This window comes from Kryptolebias marmoratus, linkage group LG16 (assembly GCF_001649575.2).
Source record: "Kryptolebias marmoratus isolate JLee-2015 linkage group LG16, ASM164957v2, whole genome shotgun sequence".
Classification (NCBI taxonomy): domain Eukaryota; kingdom Metazoa; phylum Chordata; class Actinopteri; order Cyprinodontiformes; family Rivulidae; genus Kryptolebias; species Kryptolebias marmoratus.
In genome coordinates this window covers 10,813,680-10,835,799 of record NC_051445.1, presented here as the reverse complement: position 1 = coordinate 10,835,799, position 22,120 = coordinate 10,813,680, and the positions used below count along the sequence as shown (strand labels likewise).

At 45.1% G+C, this 22,120-nt stretch overlaps 2 protein-coding genes across 2 annotated transcripts in view; both read right to left on the bottom strand.

Annotated features, from left to right (window-relative positions):
* prpf31 (PRP31 pre-mRNA processing factor 31 homolog (yeast)) overlaps positions 1-805 on the bottom strand; it is an 8,613-nt gene extending 7,808 nt beyond the window's left edge. Inside the window, exon 1 of the mRNA XM_017415592.3 lies at positions 639-805. The gene's annotated coding sequence lies outside the window, so the exon portion shown is untranslated. The remainder of the gene's footprint in view (positions 1-638) is intronic.
* Positions 806-952: 147 nt separating this feature from the next.
* The window catches only part of si:dkey-40m6.8, a 22,100-nt gene continuing 932 nt past the window's right edge, over positions 953-22,120 (bottom strand). The window contains exons 2-16 of the mRNA XM_037980112.1: positions 19,771-19,904; positions 19,437-19,584; positions 18,040-18,113; positions 17,702-17,820; positions 16,254-16,341; positions 15,387-15,535; positions 15,181-15,265; positions 14,976-15,097; positions 13,432-13,581; positions 7,435-13,351; positions 7,192-7,343; positions 5,539-5,672; positions 4,229-4,566; positions 4,057-4,141; positions 953-2,369 (exon numbers count right to left, since the gene is read on the bottom strand). Of these exons, the coding sequence (XP_037836040.1) occupies positions 2,239-2,369; positions 4,057-4,141; positions 4,229-4,566; positions 5,539-5,672; positions 7,192-7,343; positions 7,435-13,351; positions 13,432-13,581; positions 14,976-15,097; positions 15,181-15,265; positions 15,387-15,535; positions 16,254-16,341; positions 17,702-17,820; positions 18,040-18,113; positions 19,437-19,584; positions 19,771-19,904 (7,826 nt within the window). The 3' untranslated portion in view covers positions 953-2,238. The remainder of the gene's footprint in view (positions 2,370-4,056; positions 4,142-4,228; positions 4,567-5,538; positions 5,673-7,191; positions 7,344-7,434; positions 13,352-13,431; positions 13,582-14,975; positions 15,098-15,180; positions 15,266-15,386; positions 15,536-16,253; positions 16,342-17,701; positions 17,821-18,039; positions 18,114-19,436; positions 19,585-19,770; positions 19,905-22,120) is intronic.

Here is a 22,120-nt window from a genome sequence, read left to right as displayed (position 1 = left end):
AATTAAACGAAATAAACATTTGAAATATATGAGTTTGTATGTAATGTATGAATATAATATACAAGTTTCACTTTTTAAATGGAATTACTGAAATCAATCTACTTTTTCATGATATTCTAATTTTATGACCAGCACCTGTATGCTTTAAAAGACAACAAACAGAAGAAAATGTGAGGATTCAGAGGTAGTTTGTTAAATAAACTACAGCCACACAGATTAGTTGTTAAAATAAACCATTTAAATCTGCCAGTGAAACAACAACAAAAGCTTCACAGTGAAACAGATATAAAAATGTTCTTAAATGTGCACCTAGTTTTGAACTCATACTGTGGTTGTGTTTCCAAAATGGGTCAAAGAGGTTTTTTTTGTTTTTTTTAATCAAAATTTCGTTTTAGCTCATAAAGAGCCTGCCTGCAAGAAAATGTCACCTTTTCCACAATTTGGAAAACAGTTTAAGAATTTGTTATTTATTCCAACCCCTTTAAACAGCACAAATAGATGTAAAACACAACAAACGATAGCAAAAGTCTAAATACAGATTTTAATTGATTTCTTCATCAGTGTTTAGCTTTTAGCCAGCTAGCTTCACCAAACGTCTGTTAAACGTTACTCGGTTTATTTAAAATGTTAAAACTTACCTCTGAGGATTAAATTACAGCCAGTTGAATATTATTTATGAAAAACGGCGAGTTCAGAAAACAATAAAGGTTTCTATACGCAGTTAAAATGGACGTTCCTGCAATGTTATTCTCGTATGTTTGAGCTCTAAAGCTGTACCGATGGTCGCGTCGCGGACTAAATACGTCACGAGCTGCGACGCTCTTCCAAGGCCTTCTGGGAAATAAAGTCCATATGACCCAAACTGATTCTGGGGGAACTTCTTGCTTGAAATGCTTTGTTTCAGAATTACAAACAGTAACGTTTGTTACCACAAAAATGTTCAAATAAGAGGTTCACAGTTTTTTAGCTTTTATTTCCCCTCATTTATACATCACCCCATTTTGAAAACCCTTTTCAAACAATACAAGTTTAAATCAACATTTAAACAGACTAAAACAGACTAGCTGGACCTCTGCTGCTGCATGATCAACTGTTAATAGTATAAAAAAAGTCAATTATTTAAATATCAGATACACAAACAATTGGAGTAATTTACTGATGAAAAGCTCTGGTTTGTGGCGCTAAGATACATGAATCTTTATCAAACAAACAAACAATAAACAAAAAAAGGAGAGACATGTCAGCTAAAAACCTTTTGACTTCGGAAAAATAATAAAACATTACAGGACATATTTCCATACAGTAGAGATTGGCATATATTAACAAGTAAAATTATACAAAATACTTTTTTTTTCAGCAATTAAGACATTTGGGAAAATATTTTATTTGATATGAAGACTTTAGAGAAGGTATAACTTAGAGGCATTCCATCCCAAACAATTTATAGCTCATAGATGTCAACGGCACTAAAGCAAATAAATAAATAAGTAAATTGCATGACTTTGCATAAATAATTACAATAATTTTAAAAATACAGAAATCAATAAAAAATAATAATAAATAAATAAAAGTTTTTCCTAAATTTAAGCAAAACAGTTTGTGTGTGTGTGTGTGTGTGTAGTCTAAGAATGCATCTTAAATTAAAAGCTCTAAAACAATATTGTATACACTTTCTATTATGATATTTGTACAAATGCTAAGGAATATTTTTAAATACAGGAGTCGAGAAACCTCGGTTTCAAACTGCTGCCTACGAGAACGACGGACTGACTGCAAAGGAAAATGTCCGGACTGGGATCCAAGCATTTACAGAGACAGATGAATGACTAAAGAAAGTGCATTCTCCACACAAACGTATTCAACAGGGAAAGAAAAGAGAAGGTAAGCTGGTACACAGCAAGACTCCCACTGCATAGCTGACGAATTTGTCTCAGATTTTACAAAGCTCCAGGTTCTTCTTTTCACAGCATTTTCCAAAGACTTCTGTAGCCAAAGGACTACAAATAAACTCTGTAAACAGTGGCAGGCAGGAGCTCAAAACGCCCTTTCGTACAAAATCCCTCCTCTGGTAAAACCTGGAATGTGTCCAGCTTTTAGAATCGGAGTCCCACTCTTTCAGTTTTTTTTTTCTTTTTTTTTTTTTCAGTAAAAAAATATCTTCTGGGTGAATGGCTGGTTGTTTCGATAAATTCGCTGGCCACTCGGAGGAGCTTGCGGCTCCTACGCTGACGTTGAACGTCACACCAAGTGGGGGTCGTCGGCGGGGCTGACGGTGAAGCGCGATGACGTCACGGGACTGGCTCCCACAGGCGACCTCGGCTTGATCGATAAATCCTCTTTCCTCTTTGATTCTTTGCTCCTGTTGGGTCCTGATAGAAAGACAACAGAAAGGTGTCCTGTCAGTGAAAGCGGCTGGTCGATGGATCACTGACAGATGTGTGAGAAGCTGGCTGTTGTTGTGCTGGCCTCAGTCAGCGGGTTAAAGGTTAGTAAGTAACACGGGTAAGTTCGTGACAGGAGGCAATTAGAAAAGCTCTGAATGAGTACGACTTGTTTGGATGGGTGGCCGGAGAAAAGCTCCTCTCTCTAAACACGACTGACTGAACCACAAAACCTCAGGGGAAATGTTCTTTAGACAAATGAGGCCAAAACAGAGATGCTTGGAGAAAATCAAACACGGCATATCGGCACAAAAACCCTCAGACCAACTGTCATGCACGGTGGTGGAGGGGTGACGGTTTGGGCTCGTCTTGCAGCCACAGGACCTGGACGCCATGCGGTCACCGAGTCAGGATTTTAGAGACAAAGCTTCATCTGTCCGACAGCTGAAGCTCGGACCAAACTGGGTCAACGATCAGTACTAGAGCAGCAAACCTACAGCAGAATGGCTGGATTTGAGTCATTTTAGAACCTGGCAAAGATTGCACTGAAAGAGGGCGGACTTTCTTTTTTCTCACACCCAAACAGAGCAGATTGAGTTTAAAATAAACTCAAACACAACGGACGCATCTCCACTCCAAAGGGCTTCGAAACATCATGAAAGGATCTAATTTTGGCGAGTCTGTCAGCACAAAAGAAAGCCCGAGCACCGGCTCCCGTCGAGCTGAGAGCGGAAATGAAGCTCGAGGCTTAACGTGCGTTTGGGAAAGCACAGTTCAGGGGCGAGCTTTGTTGAGCGCAGGATTAGCGTCGCCGCTCCGCTCCACGTGTCACGGAGTCAAAGGCGGACGATTACTGGAGATTAGACCGGGCTGCACACTCAGAGAAGAGATGGCCGAAAGGAAGCTTCTCTGTTCCGGCGAGAGGGGGCGAGCCAGTGTCGGACTTCACGACGTCAATAATCTCATCAGCAGATACGAAAGGAATGCATATCGCCCGTCGCATGCCATGACAGAGTTTAAACTTAGATGTAGATGCACATCCAATGATGATTTTCTCACAGAAACAGGGTTGACTCCAACAGTAAATGTCAAAGTTTTAAATAAAGAGTATTTGTTGAGTATGACTCTCAGCTACTACCACTGCAAACTTTAGATCAATATCCGTAAAACAAACTGAATTATAGCCATATTAGTGTCTTCTACGTTCATATGGCTATGTCAACCACTTTGAATGGCTTCAAAACTTAATCAGCTGCAGATGCACATCAGCTGATTTCTTCCTGAAAGTTTTTTTTTAAATCTGTCCACCGGTTCACAAGATACTTCGCTAACAGACAATCAGAGACGACTCCGTAAGTTAACGCCAAAGTTTGAAGCAAAGATCTTGTGCGATCTGTAAACGCTTAAAATAGATGCTGGGGATGACTCTCTGCTACTTCCACACCAAATTTTAGCTCAGTGTCTGTAAAACTGACTGAGTTGTAGCAGTTTATGTGTTTGCTAATGTTGATTGGATGTGGCGGCCATCTTGAATTGGGTCGACACCACAAGTTTAGCAGCTGTAGATCCAAGGATTACTATCTGAGAGAATCGTTAAAATCCATGCAATGGTTCGTGGGATATTTTGCTAACAGACAGACATCTTGTCGTGGACAGAAGTTTTCCGTGAACTCACCATGAAGGTCCAACTTGCTGCTTTTCACGGACACCGCCGATGGACTCGTAGGAGCTGGCGAGCTCAACTCGTTGGTTGGAGTTTCCTGTTGTAAAAACACCAACAGTCAGGCCTCACCTCTAATTCAAACACACATTTCTGCACATCAATCATGAAGCCAGCGGGGAGGAACCTGGTCGAAAAGGTAGATGGTGACATCATCAAAGAAGGACACGTTCCTCCCTCGGTCCCGCTCTCTGTCCAGCGGTTCTTTGGGTGATTTCAGCAGACTCCTCAGCCCGACGCGTTTGTCCACGTCGGTCTCCGTGACGACAATCACCCTGCGGGAGCCTTCGTCCTCCTGCTCGTCGTCCTCCTCCTCCTCGTCCAGGTCACTTCCCGACGACAGACCTCTCCGTCTTCCGATGCGGCTTCCGATGGCCCCGTCCCCGAATCCGCCTTTGCCGCTCGGGTTGAGGGGAAGATTCAGAGCGAGGGGAGGCAGGGCGAGAGACAGACGAGCTAGTTTTGCTGTGAATAAAGCGAGAAGAGGCATTAGAAAAAATGTAAAAAAGGCCCGAAAAGAGGTTTTGTGTTCTTTTTCTCTTTTTATTTTGACTTTTTGCTTCAGTTGTTTCAGTTTATATCTGAATCTATTAACTTTTTTCAGCTACTTCATAGACTAAGTAACACATTTGCTTCAGAATTTGATTTTTGAAACTAAATGTAATTTGAGTGTAGATGGGCTGAACCATGAACAAAGAAGTGTAATCATTTTCCCAGCTATTCTCAAAGTTAAACACTGAATTTCTAAACTTTAAAGACATAAAGTTAATTCCTTCTCTTATTTATCATCCATCCATTCATTCATTTTCTTTACAAGCTTCTCCTTTCCTGGTTGCGGGGAGCTGGTGTCCATCTCCAGCAGTCACTGTCTGAGAGGCGGGGGACACCCTGGACAGGTCTCCAGTCCATCACAGGGACACATAGAGACAAACGAGACACACATTCCCACTCTCACTCACACCTAGGGACAATTTTATAGTTATGAATTAACCTAACATGTCTGTTTTTGGTCTGTGGGAGGAAACCGGTTGTTGTCTGTAGGTGGCGACGTTAAGCTGCCCACATGTCAGAAACTTCGTCACTCAACATAATACAGAACAAAACCTCAAACCTGCTTTAATGATATAATTCTCTTTTTTATACCCACTTTTAAAACAAAGACTTTTGAGATTTAAAATCTAATTACAATAGTCTTTAAAATATATATATAAAGAATTTAAGTTTGAAAACCACTTCTGCCAAGAAAACCAGAGAGAGAAAGAGCAGCTATATGCAATTTCAGGTTAGTTAATTGTAGAACGTCGTTTTGGTTTTAATAATAAGATGCGAAACAAATGAAGGACTAAAAACACTTCTAAAGCAAACTAAAACTGCTTCAAGGGAAAGAAAAACGATGGAGGGAAAACACTCTGGTGTGACTCGCGGCCCTCTCGATACCTTTCATTGCCTGGTTCGTGGCAGGTTGAGATGCGGTGATCTCAGGTTGTTCGATCACAGTGAGCGGCTCAGATTTAGTTGGACCAAACTCTGCGAGCGGCTGGTTGCTGGGGGCAGCCTCCTGCTCCTCTTGGCTGAAATTTAAAAACAAAACAAAGCATATTAACACCTAAATATTAAATAATCAGGTTTATACATGAAAACTCACTCCATGTTGCTTTGAGCCCTTCTCGCTGATAGTTCTGGTCGTATTTGGTAGAGTTTTAAGATGCTCATTCCACGAAACTGACCTTTTCATGTCATTTAACGATGTGCGGGGGTGTGTCTTCCTGTAGGGATAGTTTGAATTTATTGAAGTGGTGTTATCAGAAGTCATTATCTTACCTGCTGAAGACAGCAGTTGGTTGAATCAGAAGTTCCCAGAGGGGGGACAAGCTAACGCCCTCATACCGCCATCAGTTTTGCTTTACATCTACAGTTTTTAGTTTTTCAGTAACGATCCAACGATCGGAAACGTGCTGCAGCGTGAGATGTAACTATCTGGTGCAGAGTAACTATCTGGTGCAGAGTAACTATCTGGTGCAGAGTAACTATCTGGTGCAGAGTAACTATCTGATGCAGAGTAACTATCTGATGCAGAATAACTATCTGATGCAGAATAACTATCTGATGCAGAATAACTATCTGATGCAGAAGCATGGCTGTAAAAAAAAGAACAAAGAGCGCTCAAATGAACTGCTACGACATTTAGGTCAGATCGGAGTTGTTTAAAGATGGCGGAAATTTGTTTGGGTCCTGATAGCTTGTTTTCCTCTCTTACCTACTGATAACGCTCTGAGCTGCAGGTAAGACACTGACTGCTGTTAAACACTACAGAATCCTACGTCGAAACAACTGAACTACTAGTTTATTAATCTGGAATATGGCAGAAAGCAAACTGATTTGTTTAACCAGGTCTGAGTGACAAAATGACCAGGAAGTAGCAACGTGTCCTGTAAAATGGAGTCAAGTGACATGATTGATGACCTACAAGTATTTTAATGAAGTAGGTATTTTGAAAAGGCCTCAATAAATAGCAAATGTAAACATATTATTTACGTCCTTATGAAAACTTGCAATTTAGAGTCAAGGGGAATTGTACAGACAGGGATACAGCTCGATACAATCAGCTAATTGTCAGGTTTAGTCTTTTTATTCACATCTGGTGATTCAGAAGGAGATGTATAAGTTCCCGTGGCGATCGCTGCAGTGAGAAAATTAAGCGCCGTCTCTGCTAACATGATGTGCGACCTCAGTGTGAACCTTCCTGCTGAAACTGCTTTCTACAAAAGAATGAACCTCCACTGAAAAACCCGCCGGGATTTCTAAGAATAAACGTCCTCGGTTGGTCTCCTTCACCTCGCGTGGAATTTCTTATCATGAATGAAAACACTGAAGAACTTGTGTTCAAGTCTGGAACTAACTTGGACTCAACATACGACACGAAGCAAATAGTTTTTGCCATTAATCAGGAGTTTAAATGGAAACCATACCTCAGATGTCTAATAAGATAAAAGACTAAAGTGATGTCATGCTGTAATTCAGTTAAATCTTTCGGTGCTGTGAATCTCCTGGCCCTACTTTATATGGAGATGTGTGGCTGATTATTCGTACCTCTCGTCTTCTGTTTGCTCTTCCAGCTCGCTGCCGCCGCTTTCCATGACCTGTTCCCCCCAGGGCCGGAGCGTCTCCTTCACGTCGGCCCCCCAAAGGACGTTCGTCTTCACGTTTTCGCAGAGGGAGAACTGCAGCCTCTCCTCGCACACCTGCAGCGGTCAGAGGTCGAAACCGGTCAAACTAAAGGGCGCGCAGGAGGCGGCTCTGCGCTCGCGGCGAGTCGCGGGCGAACACGCTCACCTGCATCATGAGGCCGTTTTTGGTCGTCATCTTGGAAAGACACCCCTGGTCCTTGACTTCAGGGGATTTCTGCTCCTCGTTCCTCTCTGTTGGCGACGACAGATTGTCTTGGGAATACGGGATCGTTATTTTATTCGTTTCCACCACCAGATTCGGCTTGTCGGAGATCTCTCCAGCTTTAAAATCCCCCCCGCTTCCCTCAGGCGAAGAGGAGCCGCGGATCTCGTCACCCGCTTCAGTTTCGCCTGCGCCGCTGCCCTTCTGATCGGGCGTCTTCTTCAGAGACTCCAGGAGCTCGAGGTTCCCCAAGAAAAGTTCCCCCAAAGTTTCCTCCTCGTCCCCGGAGATGCAACAGAGTTGTTCCAGTTTCTCGAAATCCTCCAGCGGCTCCTCGTCTAGATCTTTCCACTCCGAGATCAACAGTTCGGGGATGTTTTTCAGTGCATTTTGGGGCGTGGACGGACTTTCTATGTTTGACGTGAAGTTGTTATCATCGGTGAGTGTTATATGCACCGAGGCGAGGCTCAGGTTGGCTGAGATCCCTTTATTCTGAGTTGCAGCGGGCGGTAATTCTTGAGGAGGCTGCTCTGGGACGTCTGTGCTGTTAGGTGAGGAAATATACGACTCTGTCTCAGTAGTGGTGTTAAAGTCTTCTAGATTAATGTGAGTAATAAAGTCTTCTGCCTCTATAACAGAGGGTGGTGGACTGGGAAAAGAGTCGTCTAAACTTTCCAGTTTATCGTCTTGTACATCGAGATCGATGCTCCGTGGAGGACTTGGAAAATCTACAGAGCTAAAATTGTCCACCTCTGGATATGACTGATCGGCGTCCTTCAGTGCTTCGAAGGTACTGGGACTAAAGGGCGTTTCTTTGTAACCCTCCTCAACTCTTATCTCTCTTTCCTCTAAGCACTGTTGCGTGAACCATTGTTTGACCTCAGCTTCTGATCGGAAGCCTGACTCCTCGTTCTCCTGGTCTGAGAAGTTCACACGAGGAGCCTCGGCGATGCTGACGGACTCATTTGAGCTTTTATTTTGTAAAGCGTGGCTTTGGTCGTGTACAGCTGGTGTCTGGTCCTCTCTGTGGGTGCTGCGGAGCTGATTCTGAGGCCATCTGTTAAAGTTTTGATTCTCCTCCGTGTCTCCCTCCATGCATGAGGACACCTGCCCCTCTCCTTTCACAAAGGACTCGTCTTCTGGGATTTCTACGTTCTCTACTTCAATATCTGAGATCATTCTCTTTGCGTTCCCTTTGAAGCCGTCGATCTCTTCCAGATTCTCAATATTTTCCTCCTGCTGTATGTCTGCTGCTGTCTGTTGGTTAAGTGAACCGTTAGAGCCCCACATTTCCCTCACAGTGAGATTGTCGCTCGGTGTTTTGTTGGTCCAGGTGTCTTCACAGCCCTCCAGCGCAGCGGGGTGAGGCTCGCTTCCTGCGAGCTCATCGTTTTCTTCAGCCTCCCAGTTCTCCTCGCCCACAACCGGCCTCCCCCTCGCCCGCCACTCCTTATTCCCAGAGCAGAACTCGGATCTCAGCTCGACTTCTTGGCACCTCTTCTCGGGAGAAGCCCACTGGTTATTTTGCTCCGGCCACAGGTGCAGGTCCCCTGGCCGAGCCACGCGGTGGCAGTCAAATTCGCCCCCAACAACTCCAGATCCCGGTGTTTCCTCATCCTCCTCTAGAGCACTCCACCAATCCTCAGACATCACATCCAGCTGCACACAAGAGTCGTTACTCATGTTCTTCTCAGGATCATTCATACTCGATTCACGGCTTGCAGGTAGTTTTTCTATCAGGCCTTTTTGATGGGTCTGCATCTCCAGCAGGACCTCCATTTCCTCTCTCTGCTCCGGGCAGAGAAGGTTTCTCAGGCCCAGCTCGTTGTGGTCCAGACCGGCCCTCTCTTCGACGCCCTGCTCGGTCAGTGGAAACCTCAGGTCACCTTTTGGGAGAATTTCATCTCTCAATCTGCCCTCACTGGTTTGAACGTCACATCGTTCGGGTAACCTGGCCTCAGTTTCTTTTCCAGATTTCAAGGACTTTGGTGCAGTTAGATCATTTGCCGTCACCGGAGCACTTGTGCCATCTTTTGAAATGATTAAACCACTCGTCTCTGCGGGGCTCTTGGAATGCAGGTTTAAGTTGCTCTCCTCTAAGTGTTTGCAATCTGTTATTTTTGAAATGATGCCATCCGTGTAGTGGCTGTCTATCACAAACCCACCGCTGTGTGAAAGAGCCTTCAGGGGTTCGTCGTCTAATTTGGAAAACAACTTATCGATGAAGTCAACGCAGTCCTTGACTTCAGGGTCATCGCACAGCAGGGCTGATCTTTTGCTCTCGTCGTGAAAAATGCCAGAATCGTCCCTCTGCGTGGAGTTCAGCCCTTTGTTCAGAGTCTCTTTCTCATTGCCTGAACGAGATCTGCCATTTGTGTCCTCATTTTCGCAGATCTCAATAATTCTTTCCTCCCCGGTTCTTATTTCATTGCACGAAGCGTGTAAACTGTTCCGTAACGGGCTCTTTTCCGTCGCCTCTCCCTCCTCTTCGGTGTTCTCCTCTATCTCCGTCAGCGTCCCCCGCTCGCCCCCTCGGCCGCCGTTCGGCCTGGAGGCAAGCCCGTCGCCGGTGCTCCTCCTGCTCGACCCGTCGCCCTCCCAGTCGCTGTCGGAGAAGTAGGCTGAGTCTCGATGGGGCGTTTCGTTTCCCAGAGCCCGCCACCCGCTGCCTCCCCCGCCTGTCCACGAGTCACTGGGGGTGAGGCCGTCCGCGGAGCTGGAGGTCAGAGGCGACAGGACCGAATCGGTGGGGGTGACGAGCGAGACATCCGAGGACGGGTTCCACTCTGGAGTGCTCGGACTGGCTAAAGGAGTGATATGATTATATTTAACCTGATTATTATCCCTTTCTCTGTTTGTATCTGCAAAGCTTTCATTATTAAAACAATCCATGCTTTTAGAGCTCTTCAAATAAGCTGTTTTAGCAGCATTATTATCCTGAACAGACTTTCCCTCAGTTGGAGCTCCTGTCTCAGGTCCGCAGGCCTGCAGGTCATCTTTCATTATTTCACCGTTCTTCATCACAGCAGCAAATTCTGTTTTAGTCTTAATGAGAGGTTTGCTCTCAGGCAGCATCACAGTGTTGGACTCTGTTCCACTCTCGGTGGATTCAGAAGGAGACAGATCTGTTAGATCTCCTCTGGCAGGTAAAGCAGGCCCGTCTAAACCCTCCTCCCCCTCCTCCTCCTCCTCCCCCTCCTCCTCCTCTTCTTCTTCTCCTTCCTGACTCTCAAGTGTTTGGTTGTGTAATAAACCATTTTTGGGCATGATCTCTGAAAACACAAACTCGTCCGAGTGGCAGTGATCAGCATCGGTTCCTTGGCTGTCCAGTTTCAGAGGCTGGTTGTTCGATCCTATGTGGAGTTTCGGGATCTCGGGTTTGATGGAAACTTTTACCTCACTCTTTTTAGCCCGTTTGGTCACTTGGGCGTAGATGGCCTCGGTCTGTGTATCGTCTTTGCCTTTGTTGGACGCTCGTATGGAGCTCTCCGTCTGGAACCTGATGGTCTGAGCGGAGTCCGGGTCAAAGCACAGAGACTCGTATTCGGGGGACAGTGGGGTCGGGGAGCCGGACAGATCTGTTTCCGTTCTGTTTGTGGCAGCGGTTTGCCTCGATATGATTTCGGTCAAAAAGGTTTCTGCTGATTGGATCTCTTTGAGGAACTCTTCCCTGGTCATTTCAGTTCTCTGTGGCCTCTGCATGTCAGACTCTTGCTTCTCGACAGTGATTTCCGTCAGGAGAGATCGGGATCTCCGTATACCTTTTGTGCTGGTTTCCTCGGCCTCTCTGTCAGGAGTGCAAACGTAAGGCCGCAACCTGGACCCTGCAGGATAGAGGTATTTTACGGAATCGCTTTCTGATCCTGTGTCCATCCTCTCTGTGTCGACCTCTGTGAGAAACAGATCCTTCTGGAATGATTCATCTGTTAATACACTGTCCTCCTCAGCTCCTGTCCTGTTGACATGCTTCTCTTGTCCCCACGACTGTCCTGCTGAGCTGAGCTCCGTGATTAGCGACTGGGAGCGGCGCATCCCTTTGCTCGGCAGCAAAAAGTTCCCCCATCTCTCTCCCTCTTTTTTCTCCTCCTCCTCCTCTGATTTGGTCTCACTGGACTCTGTCACGCTTGATATCTCTGTCAGAAACAGATGCATCGGGGACTTCCTGGCCGCCGCGACATGCTCCGCCTGAAGTTCCGCGTCTTCCCTCCAGATGGCCGGCAGAATGGTGTCGAGGCGGGACTGGGTCCGTTTCATTCCCCTGGAAAAGAGCTCCGAAATGGCCGGGTCCGCGTCTTCAGAGAGGCTGGAGTGAGTGACGGTTGTCCCGCAGCCGGGTCTCTCGGGGGACGCGAAAGGGGAGTCGTCCTCGTCCGAGTATGTGGGGCTGGAAGAAGACTGCCTGTCATTCTGGATGTTTGTGGGCTGAGAGCGAGGCGGGTTTCGATAAATAGGGCGCAAAGGGTTTTCCCTACGAACGGGGGAGTCAAAGTTTTTTGCCCGGGAGTACAAGGCCTTCTTCGAGGGGTGCAACGACACTGCATGCCTGCTGTCGATATCAGACATGTCACAGGATAGTGGGTCTCTGTTGGATCTCTGCATCTGTGGCTTAGTGCATCTGGAGTCTGTGCTGTAGCTCGGGACACCTCGTTGAGGTTTAGCGTGAGGAGGGAGAGGGGGGGGACACATTTGAGGGTAAATTGGATGGCTTGAAGGGGGAATGGAAGGGGAGAGGGACGGGGAGGGGGGCAGAGTCTGTCGGGACCGATGGAGTCCGAGGTGATCGAAGGCAGAAGGTGGGCAGGAGCTCGTGTGATGGGGGTCGGTCTCGATTTTCCCACCCACGGTGTAGTGAGGCAGTCCTCTGTAGCCGAGCGGAGGGGCGGGGAGGGGACGAGAGTGAAGGTGGTTGGTCGAAGACATGGACATGGAGCGAGGCTTGGGAGGGAGGAGCGGGGCTTGAAACCTCGTGGAGCATTTTTTATCTGCTCCGCTGCTCTTTTGACTCTCCGCTTCATCGTCGTCACCTAAGTCCACCACGGAGAAGTCTGTCACTCTGCTTGAAGTGTCTCTGAACTCCGCCACGCCCGTGTTCGGCACCTGGAGCTGAACCTCGCTCGATCGGACCTTGTGCAGTGTCTTTTCACTCTTCTCGGAAGAGCAATAAGGGACTCGCTCTTTTCCCAGCATTCCGCTGCGAATCTCCACGAGCTCCACGTCTCCGGGGCAAACAGAGTCGGACCGCAAAGATGTCTGAGGCTTGCCCTTAAGTGTCGGTGACTTGTCTTGGGGCGTGTGCTCCTCTAGTCTGATGTAGTATTCGCTGGCGAGTGAGGGGCTGCGGGCGCTGATCACCGGCACCACAGTGGGGGTGTCTAAATTCTGTCTGTGGTTATTGTTCACAGTTGGGATTTGCTGAGGCGGAGGAAGAGGTTTGTAGCCTCGCCTGGCGTGAGCTTTCTCCCAGAAATACTCAAAGTTCAAGCCTTTGCTGGTTTCCGTGACGGTCAGGATGTCATCCAGCTCAGACGAGGACGGGGTGATGCAGTTCCCCACGGGGTCCAGCAGGGGGTAGGAGTTGTCTCTGCCTTCCCTGCCAAACTCTCTGTCCCGATGCCGCTCGTTTGCCGCAGCCTGAAAGGCAGGAGGACGGAGCAGATTCCAGCGTCTTTCAAACGATTCCTCGCTCTCCCCTCTCCTCCCTCTGCCCTCCTCGTACTCCTCATCCTCCTCGTCCTCTTCCCCGACGCTTCGTCTCGCCAGTCCTCGCTCAGCAGCCAAGAGGGAGGACAGGAGGAGAAATATTTCAGGTACGGAGGGTCGCTGCGATGGGGGAAGCCAGCAGGACTGCATGATCTCATACCTGACAAAAAAAAACAGAGCTGTAAGTCTGATGAAACAGATTTATATTAACGTGATACGATTAGAGAAAAAATGACTGACCAGTAATCTGCATGGGAGAGTTTCAGTCTGGGCTGGGCCAGCGTGATCTGTCGCTCCCTGATGACGAAGGTCAGCACCTCTTCATCACTCAGGTGTCTGTGTGGCTGAGCACCAAACTCAAACAGCTCCCAAATCACCACCCCCAAAGACCTGTAAAAAAACACAAAACAATAGAACAATATCAACAAAGAGCTTCAAACTATTTAAACAGTAATCATGTTTAAACAAAGCCTGACTTATAAACTCACAAACCTTTATCCAAAAACTGTTCAGATTCTTCATAAAGTATTTTAAAATGAACTAAATAGCTTTGTAAATCATTTAAATGAACAACATCTGACATAAAACTGACATATGAAAAGAGACATTCTTTTAAAAGCTGAGATCTGAACTCAGTTTGTGGCAGGAGTATGAGCTTTTGGTGTACACGTAAAACCGGGCAGGCATAAGCTTCTAATTTTGATGGCCCTCAGTTTTTATAGGTAAATTTAAAACGAGGGGAAAGGCGTGCATCTTATCAAGAATTTAAAAGAAGCATTCTTCGTAGGAACGAATGCTGCCCGCCTCCCCGGAGATCAAAGTTTTAAACAAAAATCCTGAATGAGCTGTTCCCCTCGGAGTATATGTCTGAGATGACTCTTAGCGACAACCGCAACAGATTTTACCTTATTCTTTGTAAAACTGACAGAGTTGTTGCCATTTTTGTGTTTGCTAAGGTCGTCTTAGCTGTGGCAGCCATCTTGAATCGGGCTGACTCCAAAATGTTTGGCGTCTGTAGATCTGATTGTGCATCTGATTACTTTCTAAGAGTTTCAGTAAAATCCATTTAGTGGGTCATGAGATATTTTGCTAACAGACAAGGTTGACTCCAACAGCTCTAATGTGAAATCTCTTAGTATTTGTTAGGGATGACCCTCAGCTACTACCACCCTAAATTTTAGCCCAGTGTCTGACAGTTTTGTATTTGCTAGGACCGATTAGCAGTCGTTACCATCTCGATAGGGGTTGACTACAGAACTTGGTGAGTTGTAGATTTACATCACATGATTACTTTCTGAGAGTTTCAATTAACTCTGTTCAGCAGTTTATGACAGACTTTATTAACAGACACACTCAAAGACATGATCGCCCACCTTTTTGTGGTGGTGGGAGACGACAGCTCGGCCCAATAAAGACAGAAAAACTGACTCAAAACAGCCTGACTGTGGTGTGAAAACAGCAGACGACAACCTGCCCTCGAGAGGAAATAACACGACTATATTCTGCATGAACTAGTTAAAAGTTTTTCAGTAAAGCTTTTCAGTTCAGAGCAAAAAAAACACCATGCAATGAGCCGTACTCAGTTCAAGTCCCTCAGTCAAAAACAGCCTCTTTAAGTTCAGAGTTCACAGAAAATATAATAACTCGTTCACGGTCATTTGAGCGTGATCGTACACAACGCTGGACACCAAACGGATAAGAATTCACTAAATTATTGTTTTCTTTGTGAGCTGGTCGCGCTAGGCTAGTATTTTTCTCCCTGCAGCGGCATCATTTGAACCTACCACACGTTGCTGGTCTTAGTTTGGTCGGTAACAATCAGAGAGCCGCGGTACTCCTCCAGCAGCTCGGGAGCAATCCATCGCAGAGGGATCCACAGCTTGTCAGGAGTCAGGTAATAATCCTCCTGTAGGAAAACATCAAACTAAATGTTAGGTGGAACGAGCTGACTTTATGTTTAGGTTCAACATGAACATCAAGCTCAGGTACCTTATAATGATTGTGTGAGAGACCGTAGTCGCCTATCCTGACAGTGAGGTCTGAGGTCAGAAGGCAGTTTCTTAAAGCCAAATCACTGAAGGGAAATAATAGCGATAAACAGTTAGGAATCCTCGCTTTGTTTGGTCTGGTTGAAAGGTAAGAGTTGACCTTAAAGAGCTTTCTGAACACGGATGAAATAAAAAGTCAGAACGGACCTGTGGATGTAGTTGTTTTCATGGAGGTGCAGCAGACCGGAGGTGATCTCAAAGGCCATTCTCTGAAGAGTCAGGAGGTCCCTGGTTGGCAGGTCCGGGGTCATCCCATCTGACTTTCGCTGGGCTCGCAGGTACCGCTTCAGGTCACCCTGAGTTGCACATCACAATAATAGTGCAATTAATGCTATCTACGTTTAAAAAAAGGTCGAATCAACCCCAGATGGACAGAAAAATGTCTGTTTTGTGCTTGCCTTGTAAAGGCGAAGCTAAAACCCGCAGCAACATTCTAAAAACGAAGGATACATTTATGATTTCTGCAGTAAATGCATCCTTTTTTTAAAAGGTTTTCCATCAAAGAGCATCAGAAACAGCCGGGGAATAAGTAATGAGCTTTTTTTATTATTCATCTATGTTGCAAGGGAATAAAAAAAAAGAGGATGAAAAAAAAAGAAGATTTTAAAAATATGTGTAAGGAAAGGACAAAGGGAGATTATTTTCAGACAGGCTGCAGGCAGTCTGAGAGGACTCCAGTGTTGTTTGGCTTCTCTCACTTAGTTGTAATTGATCTGTTTGTGTCTTTGTTTGGCCTGAGAGTCCACTCATAAGGTTTTTCTCATCAGTCACTGCTGAGAAAAACAAACAAACAACAACAAAACGAACAACCACAACGATGGAACCTCTGTAATGATAATGATCGTCCATTAAAAGATGGAGTAACGATGCAAGTAAAAGCAGTGCTTCTCGGAATTAAGAGGTGTTTAATTTAATGAGACATCTAATGAAATCGCACAATAATCTAAAGCAAACAACGTTTTTTGGGTTTTTTTGTGGCGTTTGAATTTGACTCGAGCTAACATCTGCACTCACCAGCTGACAGAACTCCATGACGAGGAGAAACGGGATGGTTTCACTGCACTGACCCAAACACTGAAGAATGTTGGGATGCTTCAGGCTCCTGGAAGAAGAACCAAAGACCGGATGTAAGAAAAACAGACGGACACGGGAGGGATGTAACAACGCCACGGTTTGTTGTTGTGATTTTAACAGCCAATGATCTTCCCAGAAGCAGCGACAGAAAAACAAAACATCGCTAATAAAGAGGTTTTATGGTAATAGATACAGCAATGTAGGATTTGTCAACAAAAATTCCTATTATACTTCCTTTTTTATCCAGTCTGAACTGTAAACATTGTCCTACGGGTTATCTGTCAAACAAATGGTTTGTTTAATTCAATTATTTAGACTTGATGCAAATAAAGACGACACAGAACTGAACAACATCTGTGAAAATACAAAGTAAATTAAATGTAAAACACTCACAAGTAGCTTCTTAATAAGTGAGTGCCAGCATGGGAAAAAGATGTTTGATATCAGGAATATTGAATAAATAAACAAATGGCCTGACAAATTATTGAAAGCACAGATTATATGACTCAATTGCTTGCCATACTGGGGTTTTTTTTTTAGGCGTTTTGGTTGTTGTTTTCCTTGGATCTATTTTAAAATAGCTTCTTTGCTAAGTTGTCCGTTTTGTATTGATGCAACACTGGCTCATCCCTTGAGTTTAGGAGTCTTTTTTATGGCTGAACGATTCGTGGGTCAGACTTAACAAACAACAACAACAAAAAAAACAAATCCTGAAAAAACAGCCGGGTACTGGACTGAAAATGGGAGAAAAAGCAGCCAAAGTCCAAAGAAAAACTTTGAAAGACCATCAGAAAAACCTACTGGTCGAGATCAGTTTAAAAGATTACAGGACCATCTGGTGATCTGGTAAAACACAAAGGATTAAGACTTTTGCACAGAAGCGCAGCTGCTGAAGTTTTTTTGTTCCCTTTTGGAGACAAACAGGCAGCCGTGACCTTGGATGCATCCTGGATGAGAGAGTACGCGTGTCCTCCGGAGAGCGAGAAGGACAGCCAAAAGATGTGAAGCCCAGTAAATATTTGGCTTTTACCGAGTTTTATGACCACAAGCCCGCAGGAATACGATCAATCAGTGCGCCGCTCCGTCAGCAAACAGGTGTAATTCAAACTGCTTCTCGATGGCTGACTTTATCAACCAACTACAGTGATGATACCTCAGTTTTAAACATAAATAAAACACATTCCGGTTAAGAATGAAAGAAGAATGCATGAATAGTTTTTCTTTTTCGTTTCGCTTTTAAACTACAGAACATCCACATTTCAATAAAATGTCCTTGCTGATCAGTTTTGCACGCCGGCGAACTATTTAAACACTGAACGACGGGGTGCAAACGGTGACTCTGCACTCGGCCTCGCTCTTCGAGCCGTCGACGGAGCAGCTCGCCTCACCTGTACGGCTCGGATTCTGCCAGGAACTTCCTCTGCTCGAGGGGGCTGGCGCTCACACGCAGCTCCTTCACCACCGCCTGAGAGGAGCTGCAGTCGCACAGCACTTCGGCCAGGATCACCTGCGGGAGATCGATGGACAAAAAACATGTAAGAGCGCCCGGGAGAAGAGGCAGACTGGCAATAAATCAAACCCCTCTGAGTTACGGCTTGTGATCTGGTCAGTGACCAGTCATAAATATAAGGAAGCAGAAACATGCTGCAAAAAAACAAAACAAATCTGTGATGTGGTTTGAGACACGATAAGGACGATATCCGATTACGAGACGTGGTCGGCTCACCTTTCCAAACCAGCCGTTTCCGATCTCCTGAAGGTAATTTAAAGTGTGCCTTTTGAAACACTGAGATTTGGAGTCTGGAAAGAAAGAAAAAAATAAATAAAAAAAAAAGATCAGGTCAGTGGTTGACACCGTCACATAATAACTTGTGAAACTTACAAATAAAAGCTATAAAAACTAATATATGTGCTGCAACATTTAAAAAAGAACAATCCCAGATCCTGGTCTGCTGCACCAAAACATTAAAGATTGAATTTGGATATTTTAAAGACCTATACTGTTTAAAGCCCAACAATCCTCGACTCCTCTTGTTGTACATCTGCAATGAATCGTGAATTGATCTGCAGCCACTTTAAATGATTAATTCTTGCCTCACAGCCATGATCGTGTCACTGTCTGTCTGTTAGCAAAATATCTCACCAACCACTGGACAGAATTTGATGAATCTACAGGGAAATATTAACTGGATGTACATCTACAACTCATAAACATTTGGAGTCAACCCATTTCAAGATGGCTGCCACAGCTAACTGACCTTAGCAAACACAAAGATGGCTATAACTCAGTCAGTTTTACAGATATTGAACTAAGACTTGGTGTGGTAGTAGACGAGAGTCATCCCCAACACATACTTCAGCTCTTACAGATTGTGCAATATTTTTGTTTAATACGTTGTCATGCAGTGCAGCAGGCGATATGCATTCCTTCAAGGAATGCCAGTTTAACAGACTTCAGGTTTTAACGAAAAAATCATGTCAGTTTTAAAAAATATGCTGGTTCTGTTTAGTGTTTGCTTCATGAAGCGTAATTATTGTGTTACAGAAAAAGAAAGTGCTGGGCGTTTTACTAGTCTTTTGTATAAAGTGTTACTCTGTAATGAAAATAAATTTGAATTCAAGTCTGCCTTGATATTTTGATTCTCTGGAGGCTTTCCTTGGAAAAAAAACAAACATACCTCTTTTGCAGATTTTTATAGAATTTGAAAACACTGAGTGTGACGTTCAGTTTAAACGTATTTTTGTTTGTCAGAGGTCAAACATTCAGGCCGGGACACAATTATTAAAACCAGATCTTTAAATAGAACGACTTCAGAGAGGCAGTTTCCTCCCTGATGCATCTCTGCCCAGATGTCCTATAAGCTCTGCTCATACAGAGCACTGATGCAGAAGCTTCCCGGATCACAGTTTCCACTTCACTTCGGAGTGGCGGGGAGTCCGATGCTGCTGTCCGTGCAGTCGGCCTGAGATCTTTAAAGGATCCGCATCAGCGACTCGGGCAGCAGACCGCGAGAGAGTTCTGCAGGGCGGTGCTGCGATCTTTGTTTACCAGTGTTTTCATCAAAAAAAAAAAAAGAAAAAAGAAAGAAAAGGGAACAGGAGCACATAGGAGCTGTGTGTTACCTGCTCCATCCTGCAGGGCAGAGCAGTTGGGGCGGTCTCTGACTGGCAAGGTGTAGACCTCGGGGAGGGAGGGACATGAGGACAGGCTGTCCTCCTGGATGGGACTGGAGCCTCCAGAGCACTCCTCCCCATCGGCGTTGTCAAACTCCTGCACGAGTCACAACAGCCCAGTAAAAACACAACAACGATCACAAATCTGAACAGCAACAACACGGCTGGGTTCAGCAGAACCCCCCCGAGGAAGTCATTCTGAGCAGTCAACAAGATAATTTTACGCAAAATAAGATGCACGACAAGAAAACCAGAGAGGCGAGTCCCCATCTCGAAGACTTACGTTGAAGCCCACCCCTCCTCTCTTGCAGCACAGGCAGGTGAGGAGCAGCAGAACGAAGGAGACGAGCCCCGAGCAGGAGATGAGGATGACGACGTAGGGCGGAGGGGAGAGTGATTCGGCCCTGGTCTGAGAAACTGGTCGGACGACAGAAACGAGAGGAGGGAAAGCGTTAAAGCAGAAACTCGGCACGCCGGTGCTTCTACAAGGTCAGCCAGGGGGTGAATGTAAAGAAAAATGGAAATTTCACCGAATCACATGGGTGTAAAATCTTGTTACACCGGCTGTTGTGCTCATAGGAAAGCCATTGGAGAGTAATTTTAGTTGCAGGATTGAGACACAGCGGAGAACCCCAATGGACAAGTTCGTATCAGGGATTATGGGAGGAAAAAACAAAATACAAGCTAAGTTTAAGATAAAAAATTAAATAAACAAATGAACAGAGACTGGAATTAAAGTTTGAAAGTTACCATTCCAGTAAGGAGAATAAGCATGGGGAAAAGGGGGGAGGAAATATCAGAAATAGCATTCCACTTATAGGAAACACAGTTAAGAAGCAGGGGAGAGGGGCTGGAGCTGTCATTTAGGTTTAAAAAAAGGAGCGCTAAGTGGAAAAAGGATTGAAAACTGGATAATAAATTACTCAGTCGGGAAGGTTTACTACTCAGGTGAAAGAGGGAAAGGAGATCGGGACATTGGATAGTTGTACCTCGACGCAGTTGAATGTGGGGAGTGAACCATCTGCAGAAAAGAAAAGGGGCAAGGGAACGTAGTTAAATACGTCTGTGTGAGTTTCATTTCAATTCTGTGGCCAAAATGCACAGAAACAGACAAAAGATAGAGCAAACGATGACATCCTGAAACAGTCTGAGGTTGGCCGACTCACGCTAACCCAAAACATGTCAGGGCGTTGTGCAGGATGTCAATAAAAACAGGAAAACAATGATTTACAAATCTCATGAATCCATATTTTATTCACGGTGGAACGTAGCGAACGTAGCAAATGCTGAAAATGAGAAGTTGGACCATTTTTTTAAAACCAGGTCATTTTAGAACTTGACGGCAGCAACACGCTGGGACAGGTCCACGTTTCCCTCGTCTTCTAACATCCATCTGCGAACGTCCAGGAGCCGAGGAGGGCAGCTGCTGGAGGCTGTGGAGGAGAACGTTTGACCCATTCTGGTCTGACGGAGGTTGTAGCTTCTCGACGGTCCCGGGTCTTCTCTGACGGACATTTTTGTTTCACGATACATTAGATGTTTTCAGTTGGTCAGACGAACTGCAGGCCGGTCCGTTCAGCTCCTGGACTCGCCTATGAAGCCCCGCTGTTGCCATGGATACAGTGCGAGGTTTAGTGTCGTCCTGCTGAAATATGCAAGGCCTTCCGGTCTGGATGGGAGCATCTGTTGTTCTGAAACTTGTATATAGTTTTCTTCATTGATTACATCTTTCCAGATGTGCCAGCTGCCCACGCCAGAGGCACTAATGCACCCCCATACCATCAGAGAGGCAGGCTTCTGGTCCCTCTCCTCTTCAGTAAAGAGGTGTTCACATCTGGCTTCTTCTTCGTCTGATAGAGCTTTAAGCAGCATTTGTGGACGGCAGACACTGATTTGTGGACTTCTTCCTACTATTCATGAGATTCGCCAATCGCTGCGTTCTGTTTTCATTTATATTTTACACAACACCCTAACTGTTTCTGAATTGGGGTTGTTTTAAATACAAAAAAAAATCAAACCACACTTAAAAATAATTAACATTGCTGTGGAAACACAACTACATTGACTAATATGTTTTAAAAAAAAAGACTTATTACCTTAACTGTGAGCGTAAGGAATGATAGACATGAAGACATTTTAAAAACCGTGAACCCCCCCCCCCGCAACAAATAAATCCATCTGTCTTGTCTTAAAAACATCCTGGTTTCAGTGACTGTGTCCCTCATTAAAATTCAGCAATACATTCCCTCACAAGGTCAAGGTAGTGTAAACACAGCATACATCAATTTTACAGCATATTACATAATTAAACAGTTTAAACGTTGCTCTGTTTTTCTTTTCTTTTTTTTTGGCTAATCCTGGACAAGCCAAGGGAATATCTTTACCATCTAACAGCATCATTTCCTCCAGGACAGCCAGGTCCCGTCTCTAATGAAAGGAAAACGGACCGGCTGTTAATGAGTGTTTATCCTCACACCCTCGGACCAAGGGCAGAGTGTGTTTCCTCTCGGACTGCGTGGACTCCTGGAGCATGCGGCAACCACCAACAATAACCGGTGTCTCCGTCCAGTCCTGACGCACAATAATTCCTGAGCAGCTCTTTTTTTCTTTCATCTCATCTACCCCCCCCCCCC